Below are 27,732 nucleotides of genomic sequence, written 5' to 3' on the forward strand. Positions count from 1 at the left end.
TCTTGTAGTGTTGGAGCTTCAGGAGAAAAGCAGCATGAGTCCAAGGTGTGCACTGGGAGCAGCTCCTGGCTAAGACTGACTGGGTGGCTCTAAAGGACTTGTGGGCTCCATTGTTTCTTGCCTGGTTTTGTGTTTAACCCTCTGGCCAGCCTTGCCTCAGTATCTCTTAAATGTTAGAAGAGCTCTCTCTTGTTTTTGGTGATATGCCCTGGCACAACAGGACATTTCTGATGTACAAATAATGAAGTTTGCCTTGCAGAAATGGGAAACTTTTGCTGAAACAGAGCTGGAACAGCCTTTAACCTTTTCTGTGAAGGGCAGAGGAGGGTGATAAAATATTTCCCACGCTTTCTGGAAAAGTACTTTTTATCAGTTTCTGTGGATCTGTGTCAAATATTTACTCTCTTCTTCCTTTCAGTGTTGTATTAAGTTCATTACTTGTTACGTTGGCCCAATTATCGGAGAATCTGTACTAAAATTACCTGCTGAATCAATAGGTCCAGGGGAAGACTGACAGCACTATTAAAATATATCCTACTTAGGTTACTCATAATTTACCTTTATGTGATCAGGAGCAGTAAAGGAATGTGACAATGATTTCATTCAGAGCTGTGGGTACTGACAAAGGCTTTAATCTGAAGCTGCTTTATAGTGAGAATTACAAATACACGTCTGTATCTATCCTTGTTACGATCCATCAGCCACCCTAACTTCTTAGCCCTGCCAGCAAGGCCAGATCCTGGCTCCATGCTGGCTGTGGAAGACATTGGTGGCTGCAGCTGGAAGCATCGCGTTGCTGCAGCAACACGTCACCCCCCCAGGGACCACGTTGCCTCGGTGACACCAGGTGGGAAGATGCTGCCAGAGCAAATTGTCTCAAGGCAGCTACCCCCCAAAAGTGGGGCAGCCTTGGCCTTTAGGGGAGAAGGGTCAGTGAGCAGGGATGGGTGCCCCTCTGTGCAACTGTTCACAGCCTGGTTTTGGATGAGGAGTCTGAGCGGTGTGCATTTCCTTGCAGATGGTGACACAGGGCTACTGCCAAAAGGAGCTTACTGTTTAATGTGTTAAGATAAGACAGCAGGAAGGACAATGTCAGCAGGAGGGAATTAGCCAAAGGGAGCAAGTGCTGAGGCCATCGTTCTTGGTTTATATGGTCAGGACCTGCTAATGTAATGCAACATCAGTAATAATTGGAGAGCAATGTCTCTTGTTACACCATGCATCTATGAATGGAGGTAATCATGTACATTCATTCTAGAATAGTCAAGCATTGCATTACGGTGGATAAACATTGCAAAGTGTCTTGTAGGCAGAGGATTAAATATCGATTTACAAAGGCAAATAGCTCTGTTAAGACTGTTAGACATAAAACCTCCCACCCAGGTGACTGTAGGCAGTGCAGCAGTCAGAGCCAACTGGTAGAAAAATGGTGACGGGTTTTCAAGAGCCCAGAGGTCCTTTATCACAGCTGTGATCAGCACCAGAATTCATTCTATGGATTTCACTGGAGCCACCTGTGTAACTGCTAATAAGAGAAAAGGGTTTGAAGTCTGATGCATAGACAGACATCAGTTATCCATGGCATTTGAAGAGCAATTTGAAAAACAAGAAGATGGTAAAGGACGGAAGAATTTGCACAGAAAGACAAGTAATTTTCTTATCACTTATCTTTTCTTGTAGGAATCTTTTCTCCCTTCGCACTGTTGGTTTGAGAAGCCTCTTGCCTACTGTAATTAGCTCTTGAATAAACAGCATATTTTGAACACAAGCCTCTGTGTCCTGTTTTTGTGTGTTAGCTATAATTAGGGTTTGATTTGTTTGATTGGTTGTTCTTTTAATGCTTGCACTGATTCTTTCAGAAGAGCATAGCTTGCTTTAAGGGGTCTAGTGTTTCTTTTAGCTTCTAGAAACATCACTATATGCTGTAGCATAATGTCTCAGCTGTATTAACTTACATGTTTAAAAGTAAACACTTTCTGTATTTATCACTGTAGCCTTCCTGCTTGATGTAGCCTTGTATTTCTGATATTTAGCTCTAACCTCTGCACCTCTCTTTGTACATTCTCTGCAATACATTAGCTGCCTTTATTCTCACAATGAAAACTATGCTTAATTGTGTTTACAAAGGCTTCCTGAACTGTGAGAAGTGTTTCTCAGTGAGTGTGGTTTTGCATCATTTAGCCTTGAAAGGGTGCAGTTTTCCCTGACCTCTTGCTGTTTTTTCTCAGTGACTCTGGTAATTGCATCAGTAGTTTTGGGATTCACATTTTCCTTTCACATACAGGAAAGATCCAACCTTTACTTACCCCCTCCCAGCTGAATCACATAGTCCCCTCTTTTGCGAGCCTTCTCTGGCTCAGCCATACCAGCTTTTAGCTCCTGTGAATGCAAACTTATTTCACTCTTGTCCAAAATAAACTCTGCCACAAAGTTCATTTTTCTGGCTCATCATTTCACGTACTTCGCACTGATTTTCTCTGTCTTCTCTCTTCTCTCTCTGCATCAAACACATTTCATATCAAAATCCTTCCTGACCTCTGTGATCGTTTGCAGTCTGTCAGTAGTGGTTTATCCAGAGTCCTCCACCATCACCATTCCAAACAGCCATTTCTCCCCATCACAGCTGGTCAGTGCTCTCCTGAAGCACCTTCAGAGGCCGACATGCCTCACTGACTGTGCACTCCCACCCTGTCTGGGGTATTCATCTTTCTTGTGCCGTATTCCTAAGCTTAGAAAGCCTCAGAAAGGAGTCTCGTCTTTTGTTCTTCTCAGGGCACTGAAAAATGACAGCTCCCTAAACTGCACTGCTAGCAGTGCATCCCAAATGTATGCATTTGTGATTTAATGTCACCTCAAAGCTGCTTTGTCCCCACACTGATGTTCCTCCACTTTATCGCTGTTAGCAAAGGAGTTCTCTTTCAAACGCACTGCTGTGATGTCGTTCCCTGCTCTTTAATTTGCAGTCAGCAAGAAACTAGAGGCAACATGCAGACAAAAAAGGCTGTTTCTTATCTTTCTTCACACCCTTTTAAAGGTGACTTTTCTGAGTCACAGCTAATGTAAACCATCTGAAAAAGATACAGCCTAAACCTATCCTGTGGCTTAGAGAAACCTAAGAGATTGTTTGGTGTTTGCACTATTGGTGTGTGTTCTTAAAATAAGCACCCCGCAGGTCAAGTCCTTCTTCAGATTTTGTAGAGTTCATTTCCCTCGCTGCCCACAGCCATCTTCAATGTACAGAGCACTGATTTGTTAACGAAACAGCAAAACTGGAGGCAAAATTTGGCTCTTTGTTTGTGTTTACAGGAGAATCTGAGTGCAAGGGATATGCACTGTAATTGTTCCGTGTTCGTATTTAATGGTATGAGAAACAAGAATGTAATTATGCTCTGTCTCGCTCGATCTCTTCCCTATCTCTAAGTATTTGAGCTCTTTGAAATAAAAGCAAGTGATAATGCAGCTTTTTCTGGCGGTTGAGAGCATCCCCGAGGCAGATGAGGAGTGATTCTGCCCAGACCATTCAGCACTGTGCAGTTTCCATCCAACAACAGCTTCCTGCTGAGCCACCTTTCATGTAGAGGATCGTGGCCATCACCAACAGTATTTTGAGTACCGAAACATTATCAATGTTAGAAGCACAATGTTTTCTGTTTGTTTTCTTTGTGTACTTGTCAACCCAGTCAGATAGTGCTACCCTCACTTTTTCCCATGAATAGCTGCCTAATTTCTCCTTGTCTGAAATCACTCTTAAGCATGCTACTAGACTTAAGGATGCGATGTTAAAATGAGGTTTGGCTCAGAGAACAGCTATTTCTATTTAGCTATTTGTTTTCTGTTCAGCTTTGTACAGCAAAGTGAACTCACTTCACTTCTACTCTCATCCCCTTTTAAAGCACAGCACAGGGTTACATGAGATTTCTGAAAATCAAAGATTTCTGAAAACTGAAAACATTTTATAGAAAGAGTGTTTCAAGCTCACCATTTGGTTGGCTGGAGACTAAAATGAAGGTATAAGAAAGAGCAAAGGCAAGAAGGAGTGGAATATGCAAAAAAGATCAGTTGAGCTGCCTGACACTGAGGAAGAAGGCTTGAGCTGGCGCCTTTTGGAGGCAAGTCCAAAGTATCACTGAGCTGTTAGAGCAGAGCAAGGAGCAATCTTAGTGAGCCTGAACTGCAGGGCAGTGCTAGGAAGGCACAGAAACACAAATCGATGAGAAAACAGTTCATTGATGAAATTGCTCAAATTAAGCAGGGAGGAAAGGCATTGTAGTATATCAACTCTTTAATTGTGAAGTTGTTTAATGTGAGTTGTCCTAGGAACTGGCAGTGTAGGCTGTTATTGCTACTTCCTGGGCTGCATAACGGACACAAAGACAGACTGTGAAATTTTCCACCTAGTGATGGGGATATGAAATTGTAAAAAAAAGAGAGAAGAGTTTATCTCAAAAGAATGTGCTGCTGTTTCCTCAAGACCTTGCTGCTTAACTTTAAAAGAAACACAGTGGAAACAAAGTGATTCTCAGGAAGGGAGGAATCTTCTACAGAGAGAGCAGTGTTGAAAATTATCTTTCAATTTTCAGAATTTGTTTTACCCGGTTAGAGAATTTAAGCAAGGGAAAAATGTTTTCTGGCTGATTGGGATCAAAATCCAAAAGTCTCAGACCAAAGAATAGTCCAGATAGAGAAGCCAACAATTAACTGATGAAAAAAAGAAAGCATGGCAAAGTGAAAAGTGGAGGGGAAGGAAAGGACAAAAGACTGGAAAATGTAATTGCATTAGTAGAAGTACAGCCAAAGTAGATGATTTGAATATGTCAGGAACAACCCAAAAGGTTGCATGAGAGTGAGGTTTTCTTGGGAGCTAGCAAGTATGAATCACTGCACAGTGACAGTGTTGGCGCTTAGAAAGAAAGCTGCGTGAAGCTTGGTTCAGTTGGAGAACGCTTATTTCCACAGTGGTTGTTTTCTGTTTATTTAAAAGAATGGAGAGGAGATACGGAGAAGATAAGCTGGCAGGAAAGGTAAGGAGGAATAACTGAGCCTCACAAAGCTCTCAGAAATGAGCCGAGTCTGTGCAATGAGAAATGCTTCCAGGAGCAGAGGACAGCTGCTGCTGCTTGGGGGACGAGGAGCTGAGACCAGAGCCCAGGCTGCCACAGCTGAGGAGATCCCTGCAGCCCTGGGGAAAGGGCAGCCCCTCTGCACAGGGCCTGGCACCGCCAGCAGCACAAGTAACACATCTGCAGCTTTTGCAAAACAAAATAATTATTCATTTCCTCTAAATGGAGACATTTGAAGATCAAAGAACTAAACAGCGAAAGGCAGAAATGACAAAAATAAAAACAATCCACCTCTGTTATTTCACTTCAAGAAAGCAAGGGATCAAGTGCTAGACATGAAAGGCCTGTTTTAGCAGCTGTTTTCTTCACCTAAAGCAAAGGGGGAGCAGTGCAGCTTTCATTAAATATGCATCTTTTCAGACTGAAGCTGAATATACGAAGGAGCGAAGGGTTTTTGTTTTAAAGGACACAGTAGCTTGCTGAGTTATTCATATCACAGTGTTTGGCTTCTTCTCACAACCAAAAGCAAATAGGTAAATGTAAATTAACTGGTAAATATATTTTAAAATATTGTGGTACCTCAGGTATGGTAGAAATCTTAATGGCATCTTCAACTGTCTGTATTTTTACAGGAAAAGGCCCAACAAATAAGGTAAAATGGATAAGAAAACAAGCACCCTCTGTATTGGCAATTCAGATTTTCAGGCTACTGAGAACTGTCCTCAGAGAAATGAAGTTCCATTTTGCTTGCACCCTTATCATATATATTGAATAACAGATTTCTCTAAATTTGTGTTGAAATAAATTTGGGAAGAGCTACTAGAACAGGAGGAAAATGATGACTGAACCTTAGGAGCAGTATTTGACAGCTAGAAGTCTCAAGAGCACTCTCTTGAAAATTAATACTTTGGCTGCTGGAAAAAGTCACAGAAATTGATGAAGACTGCCCAGTGCTTCCAGCAAAAGTGGAAATTTTGTTGTAGATTCTGTATTTACAAAAAGACATCATTTAAACAATACTGAGTGCAAAGAAGGTCTTGGGAAAAAAAGGTCATAAGGAATAAGTAAAACAAGAGCAGTACATGTTAATGTGTTGTGGTTTACAAATGTAAGATCTAGTGACCACAAGGGATTACGGCTTCCTAGCTGCATTCTCACGAGTATTTAAAATCCTTTGAGAGGTAGTTGTGTTCTCATCCTGTGTGCAATGTGCTGCCATGTGAAATGGAGGTACTTTGCTCTGCTCTCCCGTTCCCTTCTGTGGTATCTTAGATAGTCTCATACTCTGGCAGAGCCAGATCCCACTGCTGAATCCTGAGAGGTTTGTATTTCTTTCTGTCCACACTATATCCAGAGCTGTAATCTTTTAACTGGGTTTAAACAGAGATCAAATTGAATTCGTTGAGGCTTGGCAGATGCCAGGTAATGCCCATAAAGTACTTGCAGTCATTCATGGTGCCAGATCACAGAGAAAGGTTTCTCTTATCATTTGACACAGAAAAGTCTGTAAAGGACTGGAACAGAACTTCCTGTACAAAGTCCTCTCCCAGGTGAACCTTTCTGCTCTGTCCTTTCAATGATTAAATGATATAAACAAAGCCCAGACAAAGCGGTCCTGGGGCCACGGAAAGCCATCTGTGAGTCTATGAGCTCACTACCTGTGACAACTTGAAAGCATCTATGTACCTAATGAAAATGGATTTCCTGTTTTTATCTCCATGCTCATCGAGGTGGGGTTTGTACTGCAGTTAGCCCTCACGTTTTCTTAAACATCACAGGAAACCGTTGATTTTGAAAACATCCTCTTTTCAAAGTAAATTTTGGCACATTTCAAAAGTTCCATGGTTACCACAGTACTTCCATCAGAAAATACTCATGATCAAACAGCAGATCTCACGTTTCCTAGCAGTTGAATGTCAGAGAATCTGGAGCAGCCATATGACATATGGTGAGCCACACCTTTAACTACAAAAAGGGAAACTAAACTGAAAAATCAAGGTGAGTGTTTTCCATGGGTATCTTACTTCAAAATCTTGAATTATTCTGCATAAAGCTTTAGCGGGTGAGCTGAAGAGTGATTCAAAGGAATGTGAATTAAGAAAAAGACTCTAAGCACAGTGGGCTGGGCATTGTAAATATTGCCATTACTACCATTGGAGTCAGAATAAAGAACAATGTGTGGGGCATTCTTTTGCTCAGAAAAACACCAGTTGTTTATTGATGGTGTAAATGTTGCTAGGTTACCTTCAGCAAAGAATACTCCGTCCATTTAGTAAGGGTACTTCTTACCAGATAATTTAAATTTATCAGAAATGATGGACCAGGAGGTTTTCATTATAGAAGAACTTGTAGAAGACAGAATGTTGGCCAAGTACTCAATCAGAAATCTTTTAAAGCATATTTAAAAATCAATACCAATTTTAATTAATCAGCTTGGTCAGTTCCCAAGGGAGAATATTATAGAACAAAATAGAAAATGTCAACATGGCTGTATAGAAACTGCGATCTGAAATACACCTTGCACAAGAAATATGAAAAAAAAGGAAGAGAGAGAGGGGAAGATCGTGGCTTTGTACAAGGAGAAGTTAAAGAAGTTGTTGGTTTGGAAAGAAAGCTCCGAGGAGAAAGGCCCAGAAAATCACAGACTATTTCAGAAAAGATGAAGGAAAAACATGTTACTATTTCTTATGATACAAGATTTATGGGACATCAGTGAAACCAGCATTCAGCCAATCCAAAAGCAGCACACAATTAAACACACAACTCGCTGTTATTGGATACTGCAGAGACCAAAACCAGAAAGGTGCCCAAAAGGTGGTTAAGCTGGAAATGAGGCCTAGAGTACCAGAATGAAAAGGCACAGCTGCAAGGTCTAGCTCAGTACATCCCTCCACGTGGATGTGGCTTGGCAGAAGTGGAGGTGCAGGCTGCGCACTGCTCTCCTGCTCCTCCTCCAGCTGACTGCAGGCTGCGCTTTGGGCCAAGAGATCTCTGGTCTGATTAAGTAAGGCAGTTCCAGTGACACAATACGCTTTTATATTTTCCAGAAAGAGTAATATTAGCCATAATAAATTCTAGTTCACTAGGAAACAAAACTAAAAAGACAAATTTTCCTTTTGTTTGCAGATTTCTCAAGAAAAGAATGTCTTCAGACTGTACCATTGGAAAATGTAGATAGATTATGCAGGAAAAACATACTTTGATACGGAAAAGAGGCACTGTGGCCTCACTTTCCTCAAGTGATTCAACATGTCCTGAAGATAGTTGCTCAGTCCATCGAATGGCTCTGCCCCCTGCCTGTTTTGCTTGCGCCTGAGCTGCTCTTTCATGGAGCGGTGAATGAGCCAGGCTTTGTGATCTAACTCTCTCCAGGACTTTCCCCCGCACACATCTCTACAAACTCCTGCTTCTAAATCATAAGACAAAATGTTTACTGGCAACTGACAGTTGCTTGCGCACACAGTGGCTTCTACACAGGACTGTACCACCAGTGCACAACTGCTGAACTGCAGGAGACCTGGTGAGAAATCCCCTCATTAGCCCCATCAACACCAGCGCTGCCTCCCAGGAGGAGGAAACCTTTGGCTCTGACCTTTCCAGGAACGGTTCACCTTGGCTCTGTGTTTGTTGTGCTGCTGTACCAATTGCTGCTGCAATTCCCATGACAGTGAAAAATGCAGATACCCTCCATTCCATCAGTGTCCTTAACTGCATGGGCCCAGTACTGATAGAAAATGGAACGTGTTAGTTCATTTTGTGATTGTTGCTGAATGAAATACCAGCAGTGACTCTGCTTTTGGAACAAGCAGTACTTGTGACATGGTAGTGGTTCATTCCTACAGTCATCCTGATAAGTAGGAAAATGGAGGGGGAAAAAAAGAAATTTTTTTCATCAACACAGGAAGTAATTTGTCTGTACCACAAGGTATTGCTCCTCTCAAAAGAGACACACAGGTTTTGCATTGGTACTGTTATGCTATGCCTCACCCATGACACTTCCTGAAGAAGCAGAGCCACCTCCAGCTCCTTACAGATGAAACTCAATCTTGCAGACCCAACACAGCTTTTGCTGAATGGAAACAGTGTGTACCTGGGAGAAAGACTTGGAACGTTCTTCCTTCAGTGCCTATGTTTGCTAGGGCCTGGTGGGTAAATACAGAGACTTGCTGCTAGGAAAGCTGCACAGTAGTTTCTGTCTTCACGCCTTTCCCATCTCAGCAGCAGCAGTAGCCAGCCCATTTCTCTGAGGTGCTGCCACTGACAAAGCAGGAGTAGAACCAGGTCCCTTCTTTCCTACCTACTTCCTGGGGCAGCTTCAGCCTCCTTTCTAAGAGAAACCTCTGCTGTTATAGCCTGAATTGAACTGCATTACAAAAGCCCGGGGTGTCTTGCAACTAAATGTGCCTGCAGCTGCTGGAAAGTGAGGGAAGGGACTCTGAGAACAGCCAGTTCCCTTCTTTGGAGTGATCTCCCACCAGTTGCCAGTTCCTGAACTTTGGCTGGGGAGGCAGTCAGCAAAGGAGATAATTGCCTGGCAGCGATTGATACAAAGTCAAGGGTGAGTGGGGAAGAACAAGCGGGGAGGGTTGTGTTTCAGAGAGATGTATTTTTGCTTAGCATTTGTCTGTGCAGGCAGTTGAGGGCTTTTCTCCATCACATCAGCTTAAACTTGAGGAGAAGGACTCATTGTAATGTTACACCTTTTCAGCATTTCAGCTGGTTCTCCTGAAAACTATATGGAGGTTAAAGATGAGAAGGGAAAGAAAATTGATTTTCCTACCTTCAGCCAGGACAGAAAAAAAGTACTCAAGGCTAAATGAAATTTTAGAATTTTTTTGACTATACAAAATGGAGAGGAAGGAGCAAACACCTGCCAGTAATAAATAACTGTTAGGAAGCTGTATTAGGAAATACTGCTATAAAGAAGCGCTGCTGCTAGGATCTGCTTTCAGCAGTGGAGTATCCATAGCCAGGCAGCTCAACATTTATTTAGATATCAACAGCTTGTGCGCAAATTCTCTCAAATGCAGAGCAGCAGCACTATAAGAGAAGCCAGCACTCAGCACTCTGACAAAGAAGCAGTCATTACAGAAGAGAACATTTCAGCTGTCCAGTCAGTAATACCTACAGTTAGCAATAGCATCATGTACTTTAGCAAATTTACATTCAAACTGTTATCTACAAAGGGAAGTAAAGCTTATCTGTAGCCTTTTGCAGTAACTTTGATACTGATCTTTATAGCCATTCTTCCAGTAAGAGAAGCTATGAATTATAGACTGCTTAAACTAAACTGGATGTGGAGACGTTAGTAAAAGCACTGTCTGTCCACTAATAAAGGTTTACATTTTTACCAGGTTTGGAGATGTAATTGCCAAATTATATTGTTCTAACACACTGAGACAGAGCAAAATGTCCTCAGTTATGCACAAAAGTTTCTGCACTAGAAATGTTTTTGGTTTTTTTTTTAAGACTGCAGCGTTAGGCAGTGTATTCTGCCCTGCAGCCCATTCCTTCACTGGGCTGCCTAATCAAGGCTTAATCAAGAGTCTACTGGACAGAAGGACAAAGCGTGGCATAAAACCAGGACATCAAAAAGGTTCAGCCAGAATCACTTACAGGGCCTTTGAGCAGGCAGTCAGCCCGTCTGCACAGGTAGGACTACCAGTACTGTGTCCCAGGGACCGGGGCTGAGGCTGGGATCCTTACAGCTTTGCTTCCCAGCCTATGGGGGGAGCTCACACTGTGAGGGGAAGTAGCTCCTAGCAGTTCTCTATGTCAGAAGCAAAAGTCCTTGTGAAGCAGCTGCAGAGGGAGCTGGGCCTATTTTCAAATGGGAGCAATTGAGCAACATTGTTGAAGTTCTTCAGTGCAGAGCGTATCCAATGGCAGCAGCAGCCTCTTGCTGTTGAGCCAGCAGGCTTTTTTGTTTGCGGTCTGTAAAAGGAAGCAGCATTATGGCTGGAACCCAGGTGTCATGAGAAGAACCTTCTCACACAGCACAAATGTGGTACATTCCTGCCCAGTGGCTGTGAAGCACCGGAAGAGACTATTTTGGCCGTGGTGAAAGATTACTTGCTCTAGGACCAGTCCCAAAATACCAGCTACCAGTTTATTCTGGTTGTTGCTCCACAGCTGATGGCAAGAATGTCCTCTGCAAACCCAAGTCCCTGAGACCAGTGTGAAAGTCAGGAGTAACGTGGACTTATTCTTTCATGATACAAGGGATTGAGTTAGGTAACATTAAAAACATAATAATGCAATATACACAAGTGCACGAGACCCCGTGGGATACATTCACAACTACTGAGTGAATTGGCTGATGTCACTGCAAGGTCACTCTTGAAAAGTTGCAGTAATCAGGGAAGGTTTCTGAGGACTGGAAGAAAGTACATGTGAGCCTAAAATTCAAGAAAAGCAAGAACAATCTGGGGAAGTACAGCCTGGTAAACCCTACCTCAATCCCTGGGAAAGTGAAATTATTTCCTTGGAAGGCCAAGAAGGTGAGTGAGAGAACTGTCGGCATGGATCTGGATGTGGGGATTTCAAGCCTGCTCAGCCTAGCAGCTTTTGTTGATGAAATGACTGACTCGGTGGATGACAGAGGCAGACTCTTCCTAGCAGCAATGGGAAATTCTGTCTTTATGTACGAGAAATGTATTTTGCTGTGAAGGTGATTAACACTGAAGCAGGTTGTCCAGAGAGGTGCACAGCCACTGTCCTTGGGTGTATTCATAAGCCAACCAGAGGCAGTCCTGAGCAATCCTCCCTAGTTTGGGAGGGTTGGACCCAGCCCAACTTTCAACAGTTGCATCTGAGGTCTGTCTATTCTTTCCCAACAAGCACCTGACAGTGGCCAACAGCAGATACTTCTGGAAAGAACACAAGTAAAGCACTCTGTGTGACTTCCCTAGTAGAACACTCCCAGTTCTTAACAACCTGCAACTCAGGAATTTCTTGTGCAAGAAGTGATGGATAGCCGTATCAGTTTTCAGTAGTTCTCAAGCTTTTGAACAAACAAGCAGATGTGTCTGATCAGCCTGCTTTAAACATTTCTCCTCCCACAGCTGTTGTTGCAAAGCAACCCTTCATTCTTGTTCTCTTTCTTCTGTATTTAACTTCACTAGAAGTACCAAATGGAGTCGATCATATTAAACAAACAATATTTCTTCATGCAAAATACAAAGCTCTGTAAAATCATCAGGGTGGGGATAATACAATTAGGATAACAGAAATTGGAAAAAGGATCTGAAGTTCTTAAAAAATATGAAGTTACATTTAAAAGGTAGGTATTAAAGAAAGGGACGGCTTGGTAGAAGGGAGATAGTTTATAGTTACTAGTAACAGCTGAAGTATTAGAGAGTGCAGGAAGTCTCTCAGTCTTTCAGAACAAGTCCTGCTTCAGGCTATAGGCAGGTGAGACTGAGCTGGTGCCAGCACAGCCAAGGTTCAACTGCAGGCCAACTGCAGGTTAAGAGAAGGCTTCACAGAGCCCAGCTCACAAAAGTCTCCTGTTCCCCCTCACCACAAGATGAAAGAATGACAGTCTTCCTCATAAGGGTAGATGGGCAGAAGAGGTTCCTACCTTCCAGCTGCCTGTCTGCCCTGCTAGAGACATAAAGCGTCTGAAGCCTGACACAGAAAGCTGCCACGAATGGAAACACTAGGCACCAGCCGGTGCTCTTGCTAACTTGCCTCTGACCTTGCCTTTAGATCTGCTTTGTCCATCTTGCTGACAGCCTCAGACAGCCATCTGCTGGGCAATTGCATAAAAAAGCCCCAAACAACAATCTAGAACAGCACTTACAGCCAAGACTATAGTTCAGTTCTTTCTAGTTTCCTATGAGATCAGAAGCGAACACAAAGCATTCATTAGCTGACAGGACAGGTGGAACAAACAGTGTTAAAGATCAGTATTTGGAATTTTGAAAGGAGATGCATGGTTTGCACACTTCTGTCCCTCCCAAGGAACGTCGCTATTTCTGTAACACTTCAGTAAAGAGGAATAAAACATTGAAGCTTGATGACACTTCGTAAAGCTGAGACAAATCGCTTCTAGGCATCACAGCTCCCACACAAAGGTCAGAGAGGCTATCAGAATTACTAGAGAATCAAAACCAGGGAGAGCATTTGGTGGTTAGGAAACATACATCCATAAAAGCAGACTTAGTCCTCTTGACATTAGTTTGAATTTAGCCTCAACAAACCTAGAGCTGTGTTTAAAACAGTTTCATAGATTAACATCCTTTAATTACTTTTTCTCTGAACTAGCATTAACTCAGCGTTACATAATTCATTCATCCACAGCAGCGACTTTGAGAAGCAGGAGCAGCAGCAGGTTCCTAGGCAGCAAGGAACGGGGAGGGTCTGCCACTGCTAACAAAGCAGGGAGAATTTTGGGGCAGCTCCAAGCAACTGGCTTTTCCCATTCCTCGTTGCTTTCACACCTCCCACCTTTTCCCTGTAAATCACGAAGGTGGGCTTTGGGGAAGGCAGAGTCTCTTCCAAAGAACTGGGAAGGAGAACACGATTCAGGGCTTCCAAAGCAGCACTGGGTGGGGTGTATTCAGGAACAACTCATTTGTCGAAAGCCAAGGTGAGATTGTTTCTTTACAGCATAGACAAACAGGCCACAGCAAATCAAGAACAACCTCTCAGCTGCCCTTTCTGTGTGGCAACAGTACAGATTCTTTCCCTAAGCAGCCCCACATCCATGTCCAGGCCTTTTCCTGAAAACCATCAAATCCTTTCCACAGACAAGAGGTTTTATTTAGCATCTGGCTTTGTAGTTAAAGAGCTTCAGCTATAACAGCACCTCATGTTTGCCTTTCGAGTCCTGCTAAGTGCAGAACACTCATTTTCCAGTATCACTTAAAGAACAAAAAACCCGAAAGCTAAAAGGCAAGCAGATAAAGATTAAAAGCAGTAAGGCACAGCCTATTTCCCACTGACATCTAAGAATTAAGAATTGGAAAATTTTTGCCAAACTAACCATGCACGATCAGACAAAAATAAACCAAAGCACACATTCAAGCCAAGCAGGAGCCAGTTTTATTGAGTTCTGGTAACACTGCAACAAAATCAGGAAAAAATAAAGGTGCTTTTTTTTGCCTCTTAGCATTAGTAATTTCTCAAATTAAAACGTGATAATGTTCAATAATATTACAAGAAAATGGAGGAACAGAAGTTAGAATAACGTTAGACAAGATTGCAGAGCCAGTGTCACCTTCATATTTCCCCCTAGTGTCAGAGTAATTGAGTTCCTAGAAGTCCTGATAAAATTTCTTAGGCGAGGGATCGAACCTCCAGGATGCAGCATTTGATGAATCAGGCACACCATGGGCTGCTATGAATCATGCTGTACTTGTGAACCTACATTTGGGATATGTTTAGTGGAAAGTTACAAAGGGATTTTTCAGACAAAAGCTCAGGTGAGTCAAACATTTCTCCACTGGCTACCTTAGTCAAGTTTATAATAAGTGTCTGAGAGTAATTCCTTTTTCCCTAGTTCTATAGAGAAGATCAGTGTGTAGCACCCTGTTAAGTATCTGTAATACCTATCAACCCACCAAAACATAACTCTAATCTCACCTGCTTTGTTCCTTATTTGCTGCATCATGTGCACATAACATTAAAATGGCTGTCATCATGCAAACATCCACAACTGAAAACACTGCATAAGATGAGAACACTACTTGACACTGCTTGTAGATACTAGTATGTGCAGCTGCAAACTTAGGCACTGTGAGTAAAGCACACACTGCTAACAATTATTTCAAGCAACTTAGCATTAATAGCTACATGTCTCTTCAGTAAACAAAGAATTTATTTTGGAAGTCTCCCCTTCTTCCATAAGGAAGTACTCAAGGTGTAGTGTGTGTTAGCAGCATTACTGCTGTGGTACATTGGCTCAGAATACAGGTGTATCACCTCTAGCTCTTCATCAACTCTATTTCAGAGTCATGCCTTATATTTCTGAATGGCACATAGCACCACCTAAAGAATGTGAGGAAGGCAAAAAGGTATTAGGCAAGCAATCATTCCTGAAACTTCAAGTGATCATTCATTTATTCCTTTGAGGCAGACTTGCACTCTCTTCCCTCTCCTCTCTAATTTCCAGAGGCTTCGTAATCTTCATAGACCTGGTACAATCCAATTAAGAAACTTCATAGCAACTTCAAAACCAAGAAAACATGCCTGGAAAAGAGAATGGACAGAACAAATAAGGATTCTCCTAACCTATTTCATACAAGGCATTATAATGCAGCAGTATAAAACACTTGGCGTCTATATCTCCTCATACATAGATAGAACATCTAATCCTTTAGGTTCATTACTTATTGAAGGAGAAGCCAGACCACATTTATCCATGCATTTCTGTATTCTACTGGTGGACATACCAGCAGACAGAAATACTGTGCTTTAATGCACAGCTTAGAAGGAAGATTCAGTTGGTGCTCCCCCTAGGTTAAGGTACGTTTTAGAACAGCCAAAAGCACCTAGTTATGAGAATCTCACTGAGATGGGAAAATAATAAGCTTGGCATCTCCTCTGCAAACTACAAACATTCATTATGGGTGGCCATGTCCCCAAAATCCATCTGGAAGTGCAGTTTACTTACTGCATTAGCAGGAAATGCCCTGATCATGACAGCTATGAAGCCCTTATAGAGAGATGCAACTCCTTCCTCTCTGATAAGTTCTCTCAGCACGTCTCTAAAGCCATTTGGGTATTTTCCTGGAGGAGCTGCAAACGATACAAAACACATTAGATATGCAGCAATCAGAAATAACTTAAGGCACTTAAGGTGATAGCCGAAGATTTTCATCAGGTTCATATTGCTAGATGATCTAAACAACACCCGAATCCAAGCACTGCTTGAAGCTATGTTGTGAAAACATCTGCTTGGGAAAATGACCTTTTTCAGTCAAAAGCAAATAAACCAAACCACCAGCTCAGTAAAAGAAGCTAAGTGCTCACCATCAACACAAAAAAAATCTACATAATGAAGACATCTTGGATGGAGGAGGAGAAGAATCAAAGGAAGAACACATTTTGTCAGGATTGGATCTGGGAGCTGTTCCTGTTGAGGACACCTCTCACAAAGCCACAATTAGGAGAGATAGGAAGGTCATCAGTAAAAACTGATGAAGCTAGTTTATAAGAAACAGAAAATGATCTTATCTCATGCCCCAGCCAAGAAGCACAACAAACCACTGGGTATTTTAATGTTGATGTCATACAGATTTGCTAAGGTGTTTAAAAAAAACAAAAAATCCATTCAGGGAACTGGTTCTTCCTTCGCCTTGCACTTCTCTGGAAAGCACTCCCTCTACCAGCACTCTGAACAAGTACTCCACTAAGCAACTCAGTCACACAGAACCACCATAAAGCACACCATCTGTAAAGCAGCACTGTAGATGAGCTCTGTGGAACAAGGACCTACTGCTGAGATGTATTTCACGCACAGCCTTCCATGATAGCCAATGACCACAGCCATTATTCACAGAAAAAAGGAAAAAAATAATTTGTGCACTGGATCACCATGATCTGTGATTCACAAGAGATGTCTTGCAAAGAGCTAGGCCTGCAGACAGAGACTATGGGAGAGCTTTAGTAAAAGTATGCACTGAAAAACAGAGAAATCAGCAAAAAAATTGTTAAACTGCTAGAAAGGCCGGGGCCATCCTTGCTATAACTAAGCCACAGATGCATAAGAGCAGATCTGTTAGTCCAAAAGCAATACTCTCAGCAAGGCAGACACAGTTACTGTAAATTTTACACAGCACAGACTAGGATTTACACAACCATGTCTGAAGTGAAATAGCAAAGCCCTTCAAAGACTTACATTTGTAATAAAAAAACTCGGTTCTATTATGATGATTTCCATGCTTACGTTTCAAAACAGGTATCTAAAATGGGGATCATTATATTAGTAGGGGTGCAGAGAGAAAGAATTAGAGCCAGATTTGACAACAGTTTGCAAGGAAACCAACTAAAAAGCTAGAAACACGCTCTGTTTTTTGTGTATTTGTCTCAAGCAGCACTCAGGACACACTACCTCCCAGCAGAGAAGATGCTCGAGTGGCATCTTCCATCACTGCCCACCCCATTCCCAGGGGCACTGTGCTGAGTGTGGCCATGACAATCTGGCATGCTACTCACCGGTCTGGAAACGTGATTTCAGCACATCTGGTGGAATGGCAACTGCCCAGTTGAAGATTCCAGCCAAGCCCCCAGCAAAGAGAATTCTCGGCGCACTGAGGTCACTCACACTGTGGAAAGGAAAAAACAATGCATATTTTGACTAATGTGACAACCAACAAACCTGGCTGATAGCCAGAAGGCTGTACAACGCTGCAGACAACAGGATGCAGTAATATGAACAAGATGACCAAGAATTAGAGTACTCTGTGCAAAATGTGCTAACTCCAGCCCAGGAGTTTGAATCCTTTCATTCAGCAGCACGAACAAAATGCTCTGCAGTGGTGGTGAAGACAGGGACAGGAACGCAGAACAAAAAACAGAATAGACTTCTGCACACACAGAGGGGTGGAAGACCAAACAGACCTACTGCAAGTATTCTTTACTTGGCTAATAAAATCCAGGGCTAAAATTCTGCACGAAACTCAGAATATCGTTCTGTCTCTTAACTCCAGACCAAAACAGCTCTAATCACACAGGGTGACTAAATTTTCTTTCTTTTATTGATGCTGCTCTAAATCTCTTCTTAACTAGGGAAATTAAATAGCAAGTCCAGGAAACACTGACTTTAGGATTTTACTAACCTCTTCCCCTCAGGGGTCAGAATGTTCTTCAGCCATTCATATGTCATGAAGTACATTCCACTGGCTGGGACATCTAAAGGGAAAACAACAAAATCTGTGAGTGGTGGAAAACAAAATGAAGCCTGGAGACACAGGAGCCCCATGCCAGCTCAACATCAACGCTGAATAAATCCAGACTGCTCTTCTGAGCATTCTCTAAAACCAAAAAAAATCTGTCATTTTAGACAGAGGAACCCAAACTTTCCCAAAGAGAGCAGGTGCTAAAAGGCAAGAACTGGGAAAATACCTGTTCTTGAGCATTTCTGTCAGCAGCCCTTCAAATAAGATTGTAACTTAGCCGTTAATCCATGAGCTCCAAGCTTTCTTAACTGCTCCACAGCAGACTAGATCAGTTCAGAAACCTTAGCAGTTTAGCACACTATTTGCTCTGATTAAGCCAGATGTTTCTGTTCTTGGTGGGTTTGATATTGCTTTATTTCAGATACTTCCATAGCCCATTCTGAGCTTGTACCTAAACGGGGCAATTAGTCTCAGGTACGGACTCTGACAGAACTGCTAGCTTTCCTAATACTGTGAAAAACAGATGACAGTTCCTCAACTGAGATATGAGAGCACAGAAATTTCACCTTGTACTTGGAAAGCACTGACCCAATACAGGAACAGTCTAACCTCATTCAATAGGAGTAAGTGCCGGAAGATTCTCTGTCTGGCATAGCTGTTTTTGTGAGAGGGGTCACAACATCCTAGTCTAAAAGTCCAATCCATACTCAAGAGTTTAGAAAGGAAACTGCTACCATCATGTCTTTTAAATCAATCAGCTCTTAGAGCAGTCACAGACAAAAGTCATGGTTCTTCCAAGAAAGGAAAAATAAGCTCACTTCTGCATTTTTATTTTTGTTCTCAGCTCCTGAGGGCTTTAATTCCTCTTGGCTTCTCAGATCTTAATTACTTCCTACATCCCTCTGATCTGTCATCTAATCTCTTCCTCGCTCACTGAAAATCTCATGTTTATTTCTCAGTCCCTTTGAGGCACTGGAGTAACTGTGGACTGCAGAAAAGGATAAAAGAGTGACAGAAAGCATCTCCAACTGGCTGAAGTGACAGCAAGACCTATGTCAGGCTTCTTATCTTCAAGTACCCCAAGCTGAAACAGCATCAGAACGTTTCCATCAGTTACCTCTCATGAGGGTGAGCACTGTCCCCTTGTACACGCCGCGAATCCCAGCCTCGCGGTACAGCTGTTTTGCACAGTCCAAAGAGCCACTGTATTTAGTTTCACCTGTAGCTGCCTGGATCTGAAGGATTAAAGTGACAGTTTCTGGCTTGTGAAGGTTTCTGGCTGGTGAACAATCATTCAGCTAATAATTAGAAAGCCACGTGCATGTTTCCAGAGAGGAAAGAGCACATACTCATTCTTCAGGCACTCCTACATATGAAGCCTCTGCATCATTTCCTCAAAAAGCACTCTCTCATTCAAGCTGAGGATATGTTTACTGTTCCATGCAGTAGCTAGATTCTTCCTTTTTTTTCACCACTCTAAGTTTAAAGCAACTGAAGACAGTTAGGTAATCTTTCACTCACACAGACAAAAAGTAGCCTCTAAATAATTTAGTAAAGTTCAAACAATTTGTCTATGTATAAAACTTTCATGATAATATCACATCTGTCAGAACTAATGTGAACGCCCATCACCATGCTAATGGAGTTCAAGAGAGCCTGACATAAGCAAACCTTCTCATCTCTGCTGAAGACAGTATTTTCATTTGTTCAGGTTTACGCTTTCCTCTAATGCTTTAAAAATCCTTCAGGAGGTGTACAGCCAGCAGTCACCCAAACATTAAAAACCCGTTCCATGGATCCTGAAATACTTTCCTCAGGAAAGACCACTAAAATTAAATTCTTGTCACCATATCCAATGCCTTACCTGTAAAAGGCACTTGATTCTCTCTCCCGGAGCCATGATTGCTGTTGTGAACACTCCTGACAACATGCCGGCTGCAAACAGCTGAGGATATCTGTGCAGAAAAAACAGAAGTGAGACACTAACACAACACAGTACATAGGGAACCAAGGGCAGAAAGACCCCTGAATCACAAAGTTATTCTCTTTATAGAAGGCTGGTAGTGGAACTAGATAGATATGCATCTTGTGCTTTTGATCAGTGCAGAAGTACCTCATCAATGCATAATTAGACCTAAACATTTAAGGTCTCTGGGATTCAAAGCCCTGGTTCCCACAGCAACCATTAATTCAGGTCTGCACATCTATCGTATTTACTAATATTCCTTGCACTTGCATTTTTTGCTACAGCATTCTGCGCTGGTTTTTATTCTCAATACTCTCTTCTTCTTGCAGTCTCCCACATTCTGCTTAATTATCTCAGCTTCCACATTTATCCCTGCTTGTACAGCCAGCAGCCTCACTTCCATAACCTCAGTCCCTCAGTCCTTCAGCCTGTGCTGCAGTCAAGTCTGCCCTACCAACCTGCCATCATCCCCACACGCACTGCATTTACTTTCATAAGTTTGTTATAGAAATCCCTTACAGAGGCTGATTTTCTCCTTCTGTCTCTATTTTGACATCCAATCTCCTGTTTTCTTCCCTAGTAAAAAGATCTAACATCTTAATTGAAATTCCACACCTTTTGCTTCCCTTCATTTGCCCAAGAGATGGCATTCTGTTCAGGCTTTCCAATCCTCACACCTTTCTTTACTCCTAAATTCCCATTACATTTTCTCCATTCCCATCTTCCAGACCTTTCAGAACTTCACCTGCCACACTACACGTATCTCTTATTTAGACTGAGCTTTGAGTTTTCTAACTCACCTTGAGATTATTCAGCCCCTGAAAAGACAGAACAGGCTCATCAGTTTTTTTCAATCTCCTTCCTTCCGAAACCTCCCTTCAAAATCAATATTGCCATCCTGCCTGCCTCAGAACCACAACACAGTGCTAAGAGCGTGACTTTTCTGTTTGGCCCGGCCATCCTTAGTATGCAGTATCTCACTGTGCAAAGGCAGCACCAAAGGTGCAGCACAGTTGTACACAATGACAGATCCACCTCTTATCTGTTGACCTTTGTTTTCTCTCTCCTGCTGCTCTGCCTGGGAAGAGCTCTACATGAACAGTCCAAAGACTACGCCGCACTTTACCTTCTCCATTAGACCTTCCCTTTGATACAATGTGTACAAAACACAAAGCTCTAGAGATGGCTGGGCTGCTGGCAGTAAGCCCACAGCCCCTTTGTTTCCCTGTATTCTCAGTTCCTTACCCACACTCCCAGTTTTACCCTTCAGCTTTGTCTGCAAAGTTGGTAAACCTGACAGCAAGGAGAGCAAGCAGCACCAAGCACCCCTGCCCTGCCTCCTCAGGGCGACGCAGGCCGAGGCAGCTCGCTCCTGGCCATCACAGCAGCCGAGCTGCAGCGCCAGGTGCACTCAGCGACAGCCCTGCCCAGCCAAGGCTCCAACACAAACCATTCCTCCCCACCCTGCCACGCTTGGCTCAACACACTGAACTCCTGTGTTCTGACAGGGCTCCCATGCACTGTCAAATAATAGAATAAAACGTTGCTAAGCTACAGTCCTATTCTGGACAGCTATAAATCACAATACAGCAAAGGAGTTAAGGGAGGACTTTATGGGTGAGGGCTTTCCTCGCCTAAGTTCACCTGGAGAGAGCAATATGAAGTTTTCTCTGCTTCCCTTCTCTCAGATGTGCCTAAGAGGAGGGCTGCTCATAAACATTGCTTTTCAGAAATTAATAACAAAGCATTTCTATGGCTGTTTTACCATAAACTAAAGCAGCAAAAGTCAAAACCAGCAGAGAAAAGGAATGGGATTCAGGAATGTCAATTTTGTCAAGACTGCCTGGCCATGAATTTATTTATTCTATAGTTTCCATTAATAGTGAGTGTTCGAAAGCAACTGTTATATAACTCACACTGTACTCATCTCAAATTGTTCCTCAATGGCTCTTTCTTGCGTAGAAGGGGAACTGCGTGGCACCTGCCTACTTGGTGTCTGTTTTTAGCCCATGCCATCAGTCCCACGCTTCCAGAAGCACTAAAACACACGAGTGTTTTATTTTTTAGAACTATATTTATAGCCTAGGAGAAAAGACAAGTTTACACCACAATTCAAAGCACGGCAATGCAGGAAGCTGTAGGAGCCTTGCGGTGCCTTTCCCAACTGTCCAGTTAACTGAGGAACTCACGTCAAAATGTCATCAGGCTTTTTCTGTTGGAGTCTTTTTCCCAAGCCAAATCCAAAGAAGCACACAGCAAACATGGGTGTCACCCCGATAATAGGGGCTGCCATTCCTTTGTACAAGCCTCGGACTCCCTGCAGGAAACATTATTGCAAGAATTACTTGTTTTTGCATAAGCCTTGTGCACATTTCCAAGCAAAATGCTACAGTATAGGATAGTATCAGCACGTCAGTCATACTAATCACAATAACAGCATCTATTGCTCATTTATGATTATACCTGTTTAACTGTGTCAGAGGAAAGCTATCCTTCCCAGGAAACACTGTAATCTTCAACACCTTTCTGTTCCAATGCTACTCATCCTGTAGTTACATCTCAAGTACAAGGAAGTTAAGTTAAAAGCCACCTCAATGACAGTCCTATTGGTTTGTGTTGGAAGTTGTTGGAAGTCCTCCCTTTCAGATACATACAAAAAATATAGATGTATTTTATCAGTAAGACATCAAATGCAGTAGTGTGAACTCAGTGAATTGCTGAGTCTGAGAGTGCTGGATCAAATCCATGGCAAGGGAAGAGCCAGGGACATTGATGTGAACTACTTCACTCCCCACAATAATTCAATTTAGAATGAGTTCAAGAGCAACCTTTTTCTTTTCCTTCCATAAGTTGAAAATTTTTCACCATAATCTTTACATCCTTGATGTTTCTCTTCACCACGCTACATGTACAGAAAAATTCTAATGCAGATCCCAGCAGCAGTATTTACTTCATCTTACCTTTGAACTGAATATTTTCTTATAAAAAGAACTTATCTTTCTAGATAAAAGCTACATGCACAAGTTAAATATTTGCTAGTTCCATTTATCCTCTCCCCTCCCCAGAATAAGTCAGTATGTCCCAATGGGTGTTTGTATGTGTAGAGGCACAGCCGACTGCAATGAAATCCAGCCTGGCTGACGAAGATCAGATTCTTCTGCTCCGTCTTCCCATGAACAACTGGAAACAAAAGGCACAGAGGCTCAGCAGTATTCCATGCAGAAACAGATGAGCACTGAGTAGGAGTAGAGGCAGCTTTACTTGACTGAACTCGACATCAGAAGGCTATTATTACAGCTCAGCTCTGACGTCCGTGCTTCAGCAGGGGTGTTAAAAACTGCGTGGAACTCAGAGCTAGCAAAGCATCTCTGCTTTGTGGGAGAGACCACGGAAGTAAGGGAAGTAAGGCTTGTTTTGGTTATATAACAACCCGTGAAATACCGCCACAAAAGATTTCAGATAGGAGACAGATTGTTCATTTCATGGAGAATTACCTAGCAAGATCCAGTGGTCAGAAATCAGACTTAACACGAGTAAGTGAACACCAGGGGCTTTAAGGTCATTATTTCCCAATGGTAAATAGCTGCTGGAAAATCTTAGGAAGCAGCTAAGTGGACTCCATGTCACTTTATGTCTTTAAACCAGGGCTGCGTGCCTTTCTAAAAACAAAATAGACTGCGGTTCAATCACATGATTCAACTGATTCAGGACTGAAAGCCATTGTTTGCCTTTTGAAGGCTAAACAAAACTACTGTAAATGCTCCACTAAAAATATACATGCACGTATCTATTAACTCAAATGAACACTCCTCTGCCTTCTCACACATGGCATAACACATCGCAGAAGAAAGTAAAAGCACTGCTTGAACCAACAGAAGTCACTGCCTATTTTAGAACTTCCACTGCCAACTCCAAATACCAAAGACAGCACAAGCCCACTGCCTACAACAAAGCCAATATTAAGTCTAGTCCTGAACTCCACAGACATTAACACTGTGCTATTTTGAACCACAAGAGAGATTTGGGACGAGTGGATACAACGAGATCTCCCTTCAAGCTGCGTAAACTGATGAAAATTTTTATTAGAGTCAACCCAACCGATAACCCGGGACTTTGACAGTCTCCAGGGGGCACTCCCACACCATTCCATTCCTGTGACGTACAGAACAACTGACGCTTTTGGCAGGGGTGCAAATGGCACATTAGTGTGGCGGTACCTCTCCAGTCAGAGTCTTCCTGAAGCAGTCAAAGGTCCCAGAATAGAGCGGCGGCTGGCCGGGCTGCGGCAGGGGCTGGGTCTGCAGTCTGACCTGCCGGCAGGGAACAAGAAGGCATTGCTTTATTGAGTATTGCTGCCCCTCCTTTGACTGGGAGAGCGCTTCACTGCGACCGCTGGGCAGCACAAGCTGACTTCGTTTTGCCTGCAGAGCATTAGCATCATTTATTCTCTACAGGAGTTAAGAGAACGAGAGTTAACTTCTTTAATAGCTAATGTATTCAGCTAATTAACTACTGAGACGATATCAGGTAACAACCTCATGCGAACGCTCCGGAATTAACGCCGCGCTTTGGTAACGCTCGCTGAGCGCCGACTGCGGGGTCTCCATGTCGGCAGGGGGCGCTCAAGGCCCGCACGGCCCCTCCGCGAGGCATGCCGGGAGTCGTGGTCCTCGGCGGCCCCGCAGCTCCCGTCGGGAACCGTAGTTCTCCCGCACCACCGTGCTGCCGCCCGGCGCGGTGCCCGCCGGGAAATGTAGTTCCTCCTGCCACTTCCCCGCCCGCTCCCGCCGCACGGCCGGCGACTCCGCGCCGTCCCTCACCTTGATGGTGTCCAGCGGGTGTCCCACGAACACCAGGCACACGCCCCCGAAGCCGCCGGCGAAGAAGTTCTTCACGGGGCTGATGGGCTGCGGCTGTTCCGCCATGGCGACAGTCAACGAGGGGCGCGAAACAGAACTGGGGAGCAGCGTCCCTACCGAGAGAGCGCCGCCCCGCCGCGCCGCGACCTTTACCCCAGTGCCGGGCCGCGCGGCACGCTGGGACGCGGGGGGGACGCGGGGCGGGCGGGAGCGAGGCGGGCGCGGGGCGGGCGTCCCATCCGGCGCCGGCACCGACGCGGCCGCCGCGTGTCACCGGCTCGCGAGGGCGCCGAACGGAAGCCCCCCGCCTCGCTTTCGCTTCCCCGCCCCGGCGGTTCCGCCGTCCCCTCCTCCCGCGGCCCGCGGCAGTGGTGCGGCCCGGCGGCCCCGCCCGGCGGAAGTGACGGAAAGTGGAGGTCGGAGCTTCCGGCGCGCAGGCGGCGGCGGCCCGGCAGGAGGAGCCCGGGGTGCCGCTCCCTGCCTCCCCCGCCCGCCGCGCTGCCGGTAAGTGCGGGGCCGCCGAGCCGCGGGGAGCGGAGCGCCCGCAGCGTGCCGCCCGGCCCGCGGGACCGGCGGGGGGTGGTGAGCGGGGAGCGGCTGCCGCTGCCGGGCAGGACCGAGCTGGGCGGAGGGCCGCTGTCGCCTCGGCGCTGCCCCGGCGGGGGGTGACGGTGGGGTGGCCACGACGTCCCGACGGCGGCGTGTGGGGCCGTTCCTGCACCCGCGGCGAGGGGCTGGGGAGGCTTAAACTGCGCTCTGCTCCCTCATAGGGCGCTGCGAGCGGGGGGAGGGAGGCAGGCTCGTGTGGGCACGCGTGAGGTAACTTGGTACGAGGGATCGTAGGCCGGGAAGGAGGGAAGCCTTCGCGTTAGGGCCGGCGCGGGGGAACGAACAAAGCCTGGGGCGTTTGGGGGGCAGGCGGATTCCCGGGGATGCGGTGTGGCTGCGGGGAGATCCCTGCTGTCTGCTGTGCAAGGAAACTGGGGGCTGCCGTCCTGCTTTCTCACTCTTGGGATGAAAAAATCCCGTCGGAAATCTCGGCGGGGAAGGAAGCAGAGAGCTGTGCCCGCCGTGTGTGCGAGGAAGCGGCTGAAGATGATCCCGGGATTACGGGCTGGGGTGACACAAACAGGGATGTGATTAACATCAAATCGGCAGCTGGGGCTGTGCTGGAGTTCAGAAGAAAGAAGGTGAAGTTACACAGAGAGGTGGTGCGGGAGGCAGGCCGGGGTAGCTCTTCGCTTCAGAATGATTATTGAGGAAATGAGAGAAGAAATATCTGCAGAAATATGTGGATCTTGTGAAATAGCTGTGGAAAAAGAAGCATCTTCCAAAGGACTTGTTAGAGGAATCCTGTAAGGGTAGATATAGAGGGTGTAAATCAAAGAAGAGTGATTCAGTGAGGTGAGATGCACAGTGGGATGTGGTAATTCACTGCCCATTAGTGGAGAGGTTAGAGACTGCTGGTAGCACAGCCGAAAGTGTTTATTTCTAGAGATCTTGCTAAAGAAGAAGCATGTTTCAAATCAGAGCTCAGCATGGGGCATCCTGTGGGGGCTGATCGGTGCTGAGCTGGGGCTGTGGATGCCCCTGGAGCAAGGCAAGGGGAGGCTGGGTGATTACATCGGTGTTAAAGAGGGTGAGGAGTGCTTTGGATGGAGGTGACATTAGGACCTCATGTTCTGCATAGAAAAGTAACCCAAATACTGTTTAGAATTTTATAACCTGATCTTCACGATTATGATATTAATTAAATTACTCCAAATTCTCTTTGTTCTTTTGACCCTCTCTTTTGAGTTTATCGTTTTTACTTTCTTCAGCTAGTGCTATCAGTATTAGCCATGTCTTGTCTTAGTTTGTATTCAGAGAGCTTATGTTTGGATCTGAGGGCATTAGGCTGAGTGGGGCGAGTTACGCTGCTTGTTTTCTTTCCTTTGTTTTCTCCTCAGAAGCTTTAGTCATCTTCTGTCATTCACACACATCCGTCTGTCAGTAAGTTATGTTGGAAGTGAACTCTTTCCCAGAATGTTGTGACAGGGCTCACAAAAGACGTCCAGCCTGCAGGCTGTTTTCTGCATGACGTGTCTGATTTGCCCATGCAAACAGTTCCTCCGTTTGTTCAAGTAAATGTGGCACAGATAAAGGACTCTGCTTGTGCCTCCATTGGGGCTGGTGTGTAACTGCTCAGGTGCTTGCGTGCCCCTTGTCTTGCCAGGGCACCTTGTTGCTCTGAGATGTATTGCTGTATACTGAGGGCTGTGGTTTAAATGTGGTGGTTTTCTTCTGTCTGTGAAGTGTGGGATGATCTGATCAAGTCTAACTTTTCTGACTGGAGAAACAAGCTTGTACTTTGTGATGCTTTGAGGTTTGCTGAGCAGAACTGTCACACGTTTAGCTACTGTTACCTCCGTAGAGTGGTTTTAGGTTCTCACGTGAGTAACTCCTTTAACGTTGGATTTAACAGCAAAGATCCATTGCATCTTTTATGCAAGAGGTCTGTGTTGATGCAGGTTAAACCCAGAGCTGAACTGTGAATCCTAGCAGGATGGACAGAGGGACAGTACCGGTTTGCCTTGTGTCTGCAAAATCAGATTTCACATCTGGAGCCTTCCAACATGGAGACACGGTGCTTCGGCTCCTTTGGACTTCTGCAGGAGGCAGTGATATAAATTATCTGCATGTTCTGTTGTGAGCTCAGAAATTCAAGAGGCAAAGGAATTAGAAACCAGAATTCTTGGGATAATATAATTAGCTCCTGGCTTTCAGCCTCACTCAGTGGAGGAGGTTTCTGTCTGCTGAAGTCGCTGCAGCTTCTCAGATGGAAGGTACATCACATCTCTTCATGGTGTATTTGTGGTGCTTGCTCAGTTTAGTGCAACCAGAAAACAAATAAGTTGAGGGAAAGTAGTGGAAACAGATGGTAGAGATTTCCTGTGCTCTAAAGTCAGGAGTGTCAGAGCTTCATTATGGTTTCCCTGGCAGCTACAAATTGTGAAACTGTG

General features: G+C 44.4%; 2 protein-coding genes across 4 annotated transcripts in view; one reads left to right on the plus strand and one right to left on the minus strand.

The window, feature by feature from the left end:
* Window positions 1-14,085: 14,085 nt before the first annotated feature.
* SLC25A20 (solute carrier family 25 member 20) lies at window positions 14,086-24,881 on the minus strand. Its single transcript, XM_042823197.1, has 9 exons — window positions 24,692-24,881; window positions 24,089-24,181; window positions 22,061-22,188; window positions 19,770-19,860; window positions 19,023-19,140; window positions 17,846-17,918; window positions 17,223-17,332; window positions 15,679-15,803; window positions 14,086-15,254 (listed from the first exon to the last, which is right to left on the minus strand). The coding sequence occupies exons 1-9, from the start codon at window positions 24,794-24,796 to the stop codon at window positions 15,192-15,194; spliced, it is 906 nt and encodes a 301-aa protein (XP_042679131.1). The 5' UTR covers window positions 24,797-24,881; the 3' UTR covers window positions 14,086-15,191.
* A 281-nt stretch (window positions 24,882-25,162) lies between these two features.
* Window positions 25,163-27,732, plus strand: part of ARIH2 (ariadne RBR E3 ubiquitin protein ligase 2) — a 28,322-nt gene continuing 25,752 nt past the window's right edge. Inside the window, exon 1 of one of the 3 annotated variants that reach the window (XM_042823193.1) lies at window positions 25,163-25,234. The gene's annotated coding sequence lies outside the window, so the exon portion shown is untranslated. Of the gene's footprint in view, window positions 25,235-25,701; window positions 27,556-27,732 lie in introns of those variants that run through there. The other 2 variants (XM_042823196.1, XM_042823194.1) reach the window with 2 other exon arrangements.

This window comes from Centrocercus urophasianus, unplaced genomic scaffold (genome assembly GCF_019232065.1).
Source record: "Centrocercus urophasianus isolate 14NV4802_14NV808 unplaced genomic scaffold, USGS_Curo_1.0 seq_22, whole genome shotgun sequence".
In the NCBI taxonomy this organism is placed as follows: domain Eukaryota; kingdom Metazoa; phylum Chordata; class Aves; order Galliformes; family Phasianidae; genus Centrocercus; species Centrocercus urophasianus.

Bases quoted from the DNA above. Each gene is read 5' to 3' on its own strand.
- SLC25A20 (XM_042823197.1), bottom strand. From the start codon at position 24,796: ATGGCGGAACAGCCGCAGCCCATCAGCCCCGTGAAGAACTTCTTCGCC. The intron at 17,333-17,845 runs GTTAGTAAAATC...TCCTTTCCACAG, and splicing joins CTGACCCCTGAGGGGAAGAG to TGTGAGTGACCTCAGTGCGC. The intron at 15,804-17,222 runs GTGAGTAGCATG...TATCGTTTGCAG, and splicing joins GAAATCACGTTTCCAGACCG to CTCCTCCAGGAAAATACCCA.